The sequence below is a fragment of the Tachysurus fulvidraco genome, chromosome 12 (genome assembly GCF_022655615.1).
Source record: "Tachysurus fulvidraco isolate hzauxx_2018 chromosome 12, HZAU_PFXX_2.0, whole genome shotgun sequence".
Classification (NCBI taxonomy): Eukaryota; Metazoa; Chordata; class Actinopteri; order Siluriformes; family Bagridae; genus Tachysurus; species Tachysurus fulvidraco.
This window is the reverse complement of record NC_062529.1, coordinates 430,252-443,281: the sequence shown is the minus strand read 5'-3', so window position 1 is coordinate 443,281 and position 13,030 is coordinate 430,252. Positions and strand designations below refer to the sequence as shown.

The 13,030-nt window shown below is 45.6% G+C and overlaps 2 protein-coding genes across 4 annotated transcripts in view; one reads left to right on the top strand and one right to left on the bottom strand.

Annotated features, from left to right (window-relative positions):
• Window positions 1-310: 310 nt before the first annotated feature.
• On the bottom strand, window positions 311-9,632 carry LOC113635366 (F-box only protein 33). 2 transcript variants are annotated; one of them, XM_047821395.1, is made up of 4 exons: window positions 9,066-9,628; window positions 5,792-5,902; window positions 4,846-5,513; window positions 311-4,622 (listed from the first exon to the last, which is right to left on the bottom strand). In XM_047821395.1, the coding sequence occupies exons 1-4, from the start codon at window positions 9,473-9,475 to the stop codon at window positions 4,348-4,350; spliced, it is 1,464 nt and encodes a 487-aa protein (XP_047677351.1). In that variant the 5' UTR covers window positions 9,476-9,628; the 3' UTR covers window positions 311-4,347. The 2 variants fall into 2 exon arrangements, with proteins under 2 accessions (XP_047677351.1, XP_047677352.1); XM_047821396.1 differs by having other exon boundaries at window positions 4,504-4,622; window positions 4,734-5,513; window positions 9,066-9,632.
• A 737-nt stretch (window positions 9,633-10,369) lies between these two features.
• Window positions 10,370-13,030, top strand: part of fam177a1 (family with sequence similarity 177 member A1) — a 3,892-nt gene continuing 1,231 nt past the window's right edge. The window contains exons 1-5 of one of the 2 annotated variants that reach the window (XM_027134724.2): window positions 10,370-10,503; window positions 11,939-12,124; window positions 12,265-12,331; window positions 12,596-12,693; window positions 12,858-13,030. The exon at window positions 12,858-13,030 is cut by the window's right edge and continues 1,231 nt beyond it. In XM_027134724.2, the coding sequence (XP_026990525.1) occupies window positions 10,435-10,503; window positions 11,939-12,124; window positions 12,265-12,331; window positions 12,596-12,693; window positions 12,858-13,019 (582 nt within the window). In that variant the 5' untranslated portion in view covers window positions 10,370-10,434 and the 3' untranslated portion in view covers window positions 13,020-13,030. Of the gene's footprint in view, window positions 10,504-11,920; window positions 12,125-12,264; window positions 12,332-12,595; window positions 12,694-12,857 lie in introns of both variants that reach the window. The other variant, XM_047821398.1, reaches the window with a different exon arrangement.

Genomic DNA, 13,030 nt, shown 5'->3' with positions numbered 1-13,030 from the left:
TCCCTTAGATGGTAAAGGAAGGAACCTTGAGAGGAACCAGACTCAAAGGGGAAAGTTCATCGTGTTCGTATGTGAAAGAAACGCGTGTCGGTTCACCGCAATAACACCGTGAGCTGTTTTAAAGGCAGGTGGAGGCGAGTCAGGTGGAGGCGAGTCACCTTCTCCTCGTTAGAGACTGTACACAAGACACGGTCAGGTTTCAGTTACACAGTTGGGATATAAAGAGTTGGAGAAAGTTCATTTAAATAAAACGCTCGATGTTTCGTGACCAGACGACGTTCACATCAGAATAAACCACAACAGAAACTCGTTTGTTCTTAATCACTTTTATTTACTGATTAAAAGAAATTGCATTCATTCTACATCGATTCAAATCAACACTCATGCTGGTTTAATCCAACACGTCAGTTACGCTTTGTTTGGATCGGAGGTTTTTTTTTTCCTTCGTTTTTACGGTGAAACAGATTTCAGATCTCTGTGTAAATGATTAAAAGCTCTCCCTGCCTGGCATGTTCACCCCGAGTGCCAGAGGACTTCCTGTTTGGAGACGTACGTTATAAAATCCAATGCTATGTGCTCAGTGGAGACAACAGAGCAGACGCCACACCTGCCCAAATATTACACTTCTTTAAGATGTTAAAACCAGTTATTCACAATTGTTATTTTTTTTGCAAAAACAAAACGACGCTTATAAACGTTCTCCATGTTCATAAACAGAACGCACACGTTTATAACAGACGTGGCGTTGAGGTACTCGTCACGGATATATATGTATATATACCCTTGAGGTGCGTGTGCATTAGTGTTATATCGCAACATTCAGAACCAGAACATTAAAACCTCACTGTCGATAAGGGCGGAGTTTAACGATCGACCAATCACATGCCTCCGGTTCCTCAGACCGGACTTGAGCGTTAGCAGACTGTGATCACATGACACTAGCTAGTTAACGTAGCTAGTCATTATCAATTTGTTAGAAAACACGTCTACTCACGTTTCTACACAATAAACCACCTCGTTAACACGTGGCTTGACGACGAATACGTTAGTTTTAAACGACAATAAAATCAGTCGCGACGTTACCGTTGTGTCAAACGCTGGAGCTGCGCACTACGCTCTATCTGAGGTCGAGGTAAGGACACGATGGTGACGGGACATGACGGTGTGACGGTGACATGACGGTGTGACGGTGACATGACGGTGTCAGCTCCACCCTGAAGGTTACCATGAAACAGCAGAAGTAACTTTTAACGTTTCAGATGTAAAGTGTTTAGTTGTAGAACGATCGTCATGAAGATTGCGATATAAAGTCTAACGCTGCACACGCCGTCACCTCTCTGCACCGTGACGTTTCTAAGCAGCGCCGCCCGGTGGTAGCACTGCACACGCCCCCTGATGGCCACTGCGTTATTGCAGACTATCCTGATTTTAAACAAATGCACAACATTCGTACCACATATTAATAACTGGGGCCTGCTGGCCAGTCTCACAGAGACCACGTCTGAACCCACGGAATGGAGTCGGCTTCCGAAGAATCGAGATCTTAAAACAATAATAAGAGTCTTTATATTAATAATAATAATAAGAAGAAGAATAATAAGGCCAAGTGGAATTAACGTTTTCGTTGAAGTGACAGAAAGAAAATAAGGTTAAGAGCCACCGGATCGTCTGCATCGTACGGATCGTACACTTTCCACTTGCATAGTTTGTTCTGATGGGGCTGAAACCAGCTGAGGGTCTTTACAGGGGGCTTCATCTGCCCCGGCATTCTCATCTCTCTGGCCCGTGTGAGGCCGATACTCACCCCAACACACGCCACCTAAGCGATAAAGATCCTTTAACTGCTCTAAACCTGACCCAGCTCAGGCACCGGTACGGTAAAGGTCCAGTCCCAGTGGGCCTCGGACTCTCAGACCCAAAGCAGGAAAAAAATACAGAGGAAATAAAAAAGAGAAGAGAAGAAGAAAGGTATTCGTATCTCACGCAGACATTTGGCCGTGTTTTCTCGACTCCCCAGTGGAATGTTCCTTACACGTCTCATAGCAGCTTATAGCAGGTCTGATAGAAGGACCTCGGGTTAAAGTACATTCGCTCTTCACAGTGAAAACAGGTGCATTAATATACGAGAGATCTACTGGTGTTAACCCGGAATAATAACCACGCCGCAGCACAGACGCCAAACCACAACGCACCTCAACCCGAACCCCGGAGCGGCGGGAAAGAAGTGACAAACCGAGTCGAGGCGAGGCGGCTCCGAGATCTTTGGCAGCCGAGAAAATTAAATTCCAGTGACTCGCTTTTTTCTTTCTGCATCAGTAACAGCTGAGAAACTGATGCACGATATATCACGACAGACTCCTCCTCCTCTCAGCATCTCCTCTCAACTACAAACACAACCGTAACCATCCGCTCCAGACGTCCCCACAACACAGACGTCCCCACACTCCATCACGTCGGCGTGACGACGGCCATCGCGTCCTTCTCGGGCTGAACGGCACACGCTGACGAGATCGTGATCGTGTTAAAGAGGCCTGAGCGAAACCTGCGCTTTTACCCACACGCACCCTGAGAACGGCCGTTACCTGTTCACCGCTGAGATAAAGTGGTTCACGCCTCCTGCTGACACACACACACACACACACACACGCGCTTTAAATACGCTATGTCAGTAACACATTACTCACAAACACAAGCGTGAAAGCTAGTCTGGGTTTAGGCACACACACACACACACACACACCTCAGTGCTCTCAGCATTCGTCTCCCTCCGACTCGCATCAACACAAATATAATTATGTACAAATATAGAAAGACTTCTGTAGGTTTTTGGTATGAGACTAAAATAGAAAGCAGACGCTCAGGTAAACACACACTAATGCACATGCAGGGTTTAAAATGGCTCCTCCTTCTCATGCACACACTGCAGGTCCACACACACGCACACACACACACACACACACACACACAGCAGGATTCACCTCGTTTTGGCTGAGATTCTGCCTCACACCCTTGAGATTACAACAACAAAATATAAAAACAGGTTCTCCTGCGTCTAGGCACGTGCTGATGACTGATTACACGACGGATCGGGAAATCTCGGTCACACGATAACGTAATCTCGAGGGTTTTTTGGCAGCACGATGGAGATGCTGAAACACGGACAGTTCTGGGTCTCAGCCGAGGAGAACGACACACGGCGAGAGCTCGAGACGTCGGCGCACGACGAGCGACAGCCGAGAGGAAGCACCGACACACGACCTTCTGTCACACGCCGCTTCGGTCTGGACCACTCACGTGCAGAGAGAGAAAAAGCCCATAAAAAACCACCACACCACACAAACAGGGTGGAGCTCCAACATCACAGCTCAGCCCACAGAGCCAAAGTATCCAGATCCTGAGACCTCCAGAAAACCTTCAGTGTAACCTCATCATCATCATCATCATAGTCGTCGTCTCCTACCTGAGACAGAGAGTCCTGATTTTGTGCTAAAGGACTCTTTGTGAAGCCAAAGTGTATGATTTAAAAAAAAAACAAAAAAAAAAAAAACATCATCATCATCATCATCATCATCACTGAGAAATCTAGCCAACAGGAAGTGATGAACAGAGCCGAAGGCCAGGATCCAGCCAATCATCTCTCAGCTTCTCACACTCGGCTGGAAGACTCGTCTCGCCTGATCGTGACGGAGCTGATAGTCTGAGGTAACTCCAGATCGAGATTGTAGGAACGAAGCTTTTAAAAAATAATAGTAACAACAACAACAACAATAATAATAATAATAATAATAATAAAGCCCCTCTCCAGCGTCCATTCATCAGCAAGCTACTAATCTCCTAGGCGACGGTCCGTAAGCAGGATATATAGAGCAATATAAATATATAGCACTAATAATACTGGTTAAACACGACACGTACAAATACACAGGATTCATTCACACAGGAAATAAAAGGAAATAAAGGACGTAACCGGCATCACTGACACGTAGGGGGCGCTAAGTCGCACTGCGAGGGGAAGAAACGGGAAGAAACGGGAAGGAAAAAGTTAGAACTGTTCTGCCTCACAGGGGAGGAACGGAGGAGTAGGGGAAATAATAAAGGAGGTGATGATTAAAGATGACAGTAGCTCATACACACACACACACACACACACACACACACACACACACACACTACATAAACGTGAGTGTGAGATCATATGTAAATGAGCTTGTAGAGGAGCTCGCAGGGAGCAACAGAACGAACCAACACACGTAGCAATGACACACATTAGGAAAAACGAAAGGGAGAGAGAGAGAGAGAGAGAGAGAGAGAGAGAGAGAGAGAGAGAGAGAGAGAGAGAGAGACAATCTAGATGTTCTCGCTGAAGCTCTGCATCTCGCAGTGGAAATGCAGCGTGGGGTCGTTGATCTCCGTGGCGACGTTCTCCATGCCGATGGAGGGGTGCCAGGCGCGGCCCAGACCCTGCGACACCTCCTTCACCAGCGTCTGCACCGGGTCGCCCTTAGAGAACAGCGCCTGGTCCGGGTCGAAGTTGATGCTCTCCTCAGAAACCACCAGGACACGCAGACTGGAACCACGCAGACGAGAGATGGCCACCAGGTTGTGAGACCACACCGTGTAACCTGGTGAGATAAAGAAGCTGTTCTCAGACGTGTAATAAACCCTACACAAACATACGGACATTTATAACCTCTATATGTAATGATTTCATACAAACTTCTATTCATCAACACCTTGTGACCAATCAGAAGCCAGCACTCAGCAGTGCTGTGGAACAGTAAGTTAGAAGGTGAGCAGTAAAAAGTGTAGCTGAGTTTGGACTGAAACAGAGAGGTGTGTGTTCACCGTGGATGATGAGCACAGAGAGATGAACACAACGCCACGCCAGCAGCACCAGCGGGTCCTCGTTTCTGTTTCCGCTGAGGTCGGGGAATCGTCCGTCGTCTCTGGTCAGGATGAAGTGTGTGAGCGTTTTGTGGTACTGGAGCGAGACCCGCTCGAGGATGGCGTCGCTAAGCGGCGTGACGTAACTGTCCACGTGGATCCGCTCGACAGGGAGGCTGGGCTTCAGGACGCTCTCCAGCACCTCGTCAGACACGTCTAGCACCATCAGGAACACTCGCAGGTCTGCGTTTCTCCTCGTCAGTGCCTTCAGGTCTGAATCGGTCGCGGTGCCGTCCAGAGAGCGGGAATCCACGGTGGCGCCGTTGAGCAGAAGAGATAAACGTAACAGCGGCGCTCGGTTGTCGTCTGCCAACAGCTGGCACATGGAGGAGGAGAAGTCGCAGTAATCGACGGAGAGCGAGCGCAGGTTAGAGAAGCGCTGCAGCTCTGAGGACGGAAACAGGTTGGAGGTCTGATGCTCCAGGAGACTCAGATGCTGCAGAGTCTCAGCACTCAGGTTAGACAACGAGGACAGAGAGCGTGGAGTCAAAACACCAGGCATGAAGGAGCACGAGAGCCACTTCAGCTGTCTACTGTTAGACAGGAAGTCCTCAAACAGCTGCTGAACTCTGCGTGTGTGAGAGAGAGAGAGAGAGAGAGAGAGAGAGCGAGAGAGTATAGAGAGAGAGAGAGAGAGTAGAGAGAGAGTAGAGAGAGAGAGTAGAGAGAGAGAGAGTAGAGAGAGAGAGATGTGGATAATAGTTATATGACCTATAAGATTTTATATATATATATATATATATTGCATGTTTGTGGTATTAGCATTGTGTGTGCGTGTGTGTGTGTGTGTGTGTGTGTTAGCGTGGTGTTTGTATAACTTGTGTTAATGTCTCAGAGTCAGACTTACTCTTTAACCTTCTTGCCCCCTTGATCCACCTGACTGAGGTAAGAGCCGTCCTGCAGAACATCGTCCTGAAGCACGAAGGTGTCTCCGTACACACTGAGCTTCTGCAGGTTCCTGCACAACAACCACAGTGTTACATCTGATCATGACAACTGTAGTGATGCACGTAGGAGGTCACATTAAGAACAGACTATTCACACACACACACACCACACACACACACACACACACACACACACCTTTTGTGTAGAACAACAGGAATAACCCTGACCGTTGTGAGCAGCAGTGTGTAATAATGACACACTGAGCTTTTCACCAGCAGTAAAATCCAGAGACACGTTTAAAGAGCAGCTCCACAGTCTGACATGTAAAACATGATGCTGAGGAGACGGGACGTGCCACAGGACGTGCCACAGGGTCTCTCTGTAGCAGCCCCTCTGGTTCAGACTGCACAACACTGCACACTAACAACGCTGTAGTGAACGCTGTAGTGAACGCGGTCAGTGAACGCTGTAGTGAACGCTGTAGTGAACGCGGTCAGTGAACGCTGTAGTGAACACTGTAGTGAACGCGGTCAGTGAACGCTGTAGTGAACGCTGTAGTGAACGCGGTCAGTGAACGCTGTAGTGAACGCGGTCAGTGAACGCTGTAGTGAACGCTGTAGTGAACGCTGTAGTGAACGCGGTCAGTGAACGCTGTAGTGAACGCGGTCAGTGAACGCTGTAGTGAACGCGGTCAGTGAACGCTGTAGTGAACGCGGTCAGTGAACGCTGTAGTGAACGCGGTCAGTGAACGCTGTAGTGAACGCGGTCAGTGAACGCTGTAGTGAACGCGGTCAGTGAACGCTGTAGTGAACGCGGTCAGTGAACGCTGTAGTGAACGCGGTCAGTGAACGCTGTAGTGAACGCTGTAGTGAACGCGGTCAGTGAACGCTGTAGTGAACGCTGTAGTGAACGCGGTCAGTGAACGCTGTAGTGAACGCGGTCAGTGAACGCTGTAGTGAACGCGGTCAGTGAACGCTGTAGTGAACGCGGTCAGTGAACGCTGTAGTGAACGCGGTCAGTGAACGCTGTAGTGAACGCGGTCAGTGTCGGGTGTGGTTATGGTTCTAAACCAGTTTGTGTAACGTCAGAAACAGCAGCAGTGTCACAGAGACGTCACTTATGTTCATCACTCCTGTGAAACTGCCTCAAAATACAAAACCCCAAGATTCAGTCTTACACATCACGGCGCACACTGATGACATCATCAGCTGGTGACTGGTTACATCCAGAGTCTACTTAAAGGGTTAAAGACACTTAGTTACCTAAAGACGTGCGTGTGTTTGTGTGTGTGTCTGAGAGAGAGACTGAGCGGACGAGTTAAACCACCATGAGCTTAAACACTGCAGCAAACACTGAGCATCATCATCATCATCATCATCACTGGGTTTAAGGTCTTACTAATAAACAATGTTGTGTATAAACAGCAGGTTATACTGTGCACTGATGATGATGATGATGATGATGAAGTTCCTTATTGTAGCTAATTCACTAACTTACATGTGGTTTAATGTTGTACAAACACACACACACACACACACACACACACACACACACACACACACACACACACACACACACAGATTAATAAAAATACACTGAATGTGTTCGAGGTTAAAGGAAGCAGTCACACACATTAGGGATATATTAAAGTGGCCATATGGAACTTCCACCTGTGTTCTGTTTCACAACGCTGAACACAACACAAACACCACAATGCTGAACAGAACACAACACAAACACAACACAACGCTGAACACAAACACCACAATGCTGAACAGAACACAACACAAACACAACACAACGCTGAACACAAACACAACACAATGCTGAACACAAACACAACACAACGCTGAACACAAACACAACACAATGCTGAACACAAACACAACGCTGAACACAACACAAACACCACAATGCTGAACAGAACACAACACAAACACAACACAATGCTGAACACAAACACAACACAACGCTGAACACAAACACAACACAACGCTGAACACAAACACAACACAATGCTGAACACAAACACAACGCTGAACACAAACACAACACAACGCTGAACACAAACACAACACAACACTGAACACAACACAAACACAACACAATGCTGAACACAAACACAACACAACGCTGAACACAAACACAACACAACGCTGAACACAAACACAAAACAACGCTGAACACAAACACAACACAACGCTGAACACAAACACAACACAACGCTGAACACAAACACAACACAACGCTGAACACAAACACAACACAACGCTGAACACAAACACAACACAAACACAACACAACACAACACAATGCTGAACACAAACACAACACAATGCTGAACACAAACACAACACAATGCTGAACACAAACACAACACAATGCTGAACACAACACAACACAACGCTGAACACAACACAACGCTGAACACAAACACAACACAACGCTGAACACAAACACAACACAATGCTGAACACAAACACAACACAATGCTGAACACAAACACAACACAAACACAACACAACACAATGCTGAACACAAACACAACACAACGCTGAACACAAACACAACACAACGCTGAACACAAACACAACACAATGCTGAACACAAACACAACACAATGCTGAACACAAACACAACACAAACACAACACAACACAACGCTGAACACAAACACAACACAATGCTGAACACAAACACAACACAATGCTGAACACAAACACAACACAATGCTGAACACAAACACAACACAAACACAACACAACACAACGCTGAACACAAACACAACACAACGCTGAACACAAACACAACACAACGCTGAACACAAACACAACACAACGCTGAACACAAACACAACACAACGCTGAACACAAACACAACACAAACACAACACAACACAACACAATGCTGAACACAAACACAACACAATGCTGAACACAAACACAACACAATGCTGAACACAACACAACACAACGCTGAACACAACACAACACAACGCTGAACACAAACACAACACAACGCTGAACACAAACACAACACAATGCTGAACACAAACACAACACAATGCTGAACACAAACACAACACAAACACAACACAACACAATGCTGAACACAAACACAACACAACGCTGAACACAAACACAACACAATGCTGAACACAAATGAAACAGCACGTTATTAATAATAAAACTCAGGTCTACATGCAGTTATGACCATTAACACCATTAACACTACCTGTTGTTCCGCAGGTGACTGAACACACACTGCACGTGCTGCAGGTAGGTGAGTGTTGCGGTTCTCCAGCGCTCGTGACACTGCGGTTCTCCTCCGCACGCGTCCAGCGGCCCGAACTCCAGACTCAGGTCCCGCACGAACGCCCCGAAGCGCCGCATGAGGAACTCGAGCCTCGGCGTGTCGTCCTCCGGTGTGGCCGCCGATCCCGAGCCGTGTCCGGGCCCCGAGGCGACGCCGGTGGCGAAGCGCAGCTTCAGGCCGCCCCACAGCGCGGGGTAGAACACACACTCCCGCCAGCGCGCGCACACACCGGAGGCCCGCAGCCTGTCGCGCTCTGACAGGAACGACAGGATGTGGACGATCAGCTCACTGGGTAACGCCGAGGCCCCCACACTGCCGCGCAGAGCCATGGCGGGTCCGCCTCAGCACAGCCACACGGGGCAATACACAAGGGGCAATAAACACGGGGCAATAAACACGGGGGAAACCGGAACCTGCGTCAAACCGTTACACCGGGAACAACAACAAACAGCGCGCGCGCGCACTGCTCCGCTTTCAACACTACCGGCTCATACCATCTGTCTGCTCTTATAGGGGTCAAAACACACCACACACACGCAGCTTCTACATATATTCTGTCTTATACATGCACAAGAACAACATACACATACATACATACAGATATATTACAGATATGACATATCGGCGTTATAACAATCTATTGTTTCTGTTGTTTGTTTAGGGAACCCCTATCTTTGTAAACGGTAGAGTCCGGGTCGGCTGTTTTTGCTATTCTATTATTGGCCTCTAGGGGCGACAAAAACACGTCCGTGTTTAACGTGTGAAAGCGTCGTATTTTATAAACAGTAAAAAAGTGTCAGCTCCAATCATTTTAAAGAATAAACACCGATATGTGCGTGTGCTCCTCATTTATACTGTTACTTCTCAATGCAAGAAACAAATCCCAGAATAAAGAGCCATAATAAATAATATATTTAATGTGTTAATTTAGTGTCCTGATGTAAATATTGGACATAAATGTTTTAATTAATGACTAAACGTATCGTAGCTGATTTATAACAGCCACAAGGTCATATAAGTGTGTGTGTAAAATAGCATAAATAAATAGCATAAATAAATCGAACGTTTAAACAGTAGAGAGAGAAAATCTTTATATTATTTATCTTTGTGTAATAATGAGTGAAAATAGTTCTGGACCAAAAGAGGGCGCTAATGATTTAATCTGGATGTAAAAATTACAACAAAGAAAAGGATAGAGAAAATGGCGGAAGTTGTCGGGTAACTAAAACGGGTAGGAAAAAAAACACAAAACACTGGGGCGTCAACAGAAGGGAAAGTGTGGATAAAAATGGCGGCTGTTTTACTGCATGTTACAAACATTACTGTGTCTGTGGGACAAACGATGGAACCCGAGAAAGTAGGTGGACTGTTATTTATGTCCTATAAAAGGCCGGCTCGTGTTTACAGTAAAAGGCTCGTTAGCCGATGCTAATAATGTTAGCATGAAACTTCTGACTCACGCCCTTAGTTCGGGCTTTAAAACAGCGTCCGTTTGTTTTCAGTGTTTTACTCGAAGTTTAAAGCCAGAGATTAGTTTATTTCTTCATGTTCTGGTCGTCTTAAGTCTTTATTTATATATAAAATATAATCCTATTTAGAGTGAAACGCCTTTATGTGTAAATTTAACGAGAGAAAGAAAGAAACGGGTTTATGTATAAATAGTGAGTGTAAACACAACAAACCGGTTTATAAACGCCCCTTTAGGCCCCGCCCTGCTGTGTGGAGTTTGTGTAATTGTGTAATTGTGTTAGAGTAGACTTTGTGTAGCTTGTGATCATCCTTATTTACATAAAGATGGAGCCTGAACATCTGCTGAACACAAACACAACACAATGCTGAACACAAACACAACACAATGCTAAACACAACACTGAACACAAACACAACACAATGCTAAACACAACACTGAACACAAACACAACACTGAACACAAACACAACACTGAACACAAACACAACACAACACTGAACACAAACACAACACAACACTGAACACAAACACAACACAACACTGAACACAAACACAACACTGAACACAAACACAACACTGAACACAAACACAACACAACACTGAACACAAACACAACACAACACTGAACACAAACACAACACAATGCTGAACACAACACAATGCTAAACACAACACTGAACACAAACACAACACTGAACACAAACACAACACAACACTGAACACAAACACAACACTGAACACAAACACAACACTGAACACAAACACAACACTGAACACTGAACACAAACACAACACTGAACACTGAACACAAACACAACACTGAACACAAACACAACACTGAACACTGAACACAAACACAACACTGAACACAAACACAACACTGAACACAAACACAACACTGAACACAAACACAACACTGAACACAAACACAACACTGAACACAAACACAACACTGAACACAAACACAACACTGAACACAAACACAACACTGAACACAAACACAACACTGAACACAAACACAACACTGAACACAAACACAACACTGAACACAAACACAACACTGAACACAAACACAACACTGAACACAAACACAACACTGTTACGTTATATAAAACATGACCTCTCTGGTTCTCCTTGTTACAGACTAAAGAGTCTAAAACACTGTGAGGAGATTTTTACAAACTGTAACCTTCATTAAAACATCGTACAACTTAAACTTTAATAAATAAATAATATTAATTAAAAAATAATAAAAACTATTATTATTATTATTATTATTATTATTATTATTATAAGAGCCTCAGAATGTGTTGATGTTCCAGAGCTCCAGTGTGGTGAAAGACTTTGAGAGTGTGGAGCTCAGTGACGCAGGAAGGAAGCAGAAGGTCCCACGCAGAACCATTTACTTTGCCAGTGGTGAAACGATGGAGGAGTTCAGCACAGACGAGGAAGAAGAGGAAGAGGAAGTGGAGCAGCGCAAACAGACTGCCATGAGCACCATTGATTCGGTGTGTGTGTGTGCGTGTGTGTGTGAGAGAGAGAGAGAGAGAGAGAGAGAGAGAGAGAGAGAGAGAGAGAGAGAGAGAGAGAGAGAGAGAGAAATATTGTGGTCAGTTTCCTAATAAGATCCATGTGTCTGTGTTTCTAGTCAAAATTAACCTGGGGTCCATATTTCTGGTTCCACATGTGGAGAGTGGCCACCAACACCATCTCAGGTAACACCACGACCATCACACACACACCACCACCCCCTCACTATTTACACACATAATACATATCGACTGTAATCACCAACGTTCTTCAGTCTTTTATTAAGTGACTTTTCTCCATTCTGTAATTTGCACAAATTGTATATGTGTGATACCTGACATGAGATTTCTTTATTGCTATGATGATCACATCATATCGTATTCCACCTTTCAGGTGTAATGTGTGTGTGTGTGTGTGTGTGTGTTGTTGCTGATTGTTTCTGGTTCCAGTGTGTGATTATCTGGGAGAGAAATTGGCATCAATGATGGGCATCACCACACCCAAGTATCAGTACGCAATTGATGAGTACTACAGGATGAAGAAAGAGGTATTGTGTGTGTGTGTGTGTGTGTGTGAGAGAGAGAGAGGGGGGGTGTGAGAGAGAGAGAGGGGTGTGTGCGTGTGCGTGTGTGTGTGTGTGTACACTTAAGCAGGTCCTATGACGGTTTAGATATCATGTAGACCTGATTGACGTAGGCTTCATGTTCTCAGGAGGAAGAGGCAGCGGAGGAAGATCGTCTTTCTGAAGAAGCCGAGCGACATTTTAACAGTCAGCAGCGTGATAAAGAACAGAATCCGACCGTGGAGCAGCCTGAAGGGACGAGTTCATTCGTCAACATGAGTTTCGAAGTAGAACACGAGTCGTCCTCATGATCAAGTGCCTT

Bases quoted from the DNA above. Each gene is read 5' to 3' on its own strand.
- LOC113635366 (XM_047821395.1), bottom strand. From the start codon at position 9,475: ATGGCTCTGCGCGGCAGTGTGGGGGCCTCGGCGTTACCCAGTGAGCTG. The intron at 5,514-5,791 runs GTAAGTCTGACT...TCACACACGCAG, and splicing joins GGGGGCAAGAAGGTTAAAGA to AGTTCAGCAGCTGTTTGAGG. The intron at 4,623-4,845 runs GTGAACACACAC...TTATCTCACCAG, and splicing joins CTCTGTGCTCATCATCCACG to GTTACACGGTGTGGTCTCAC.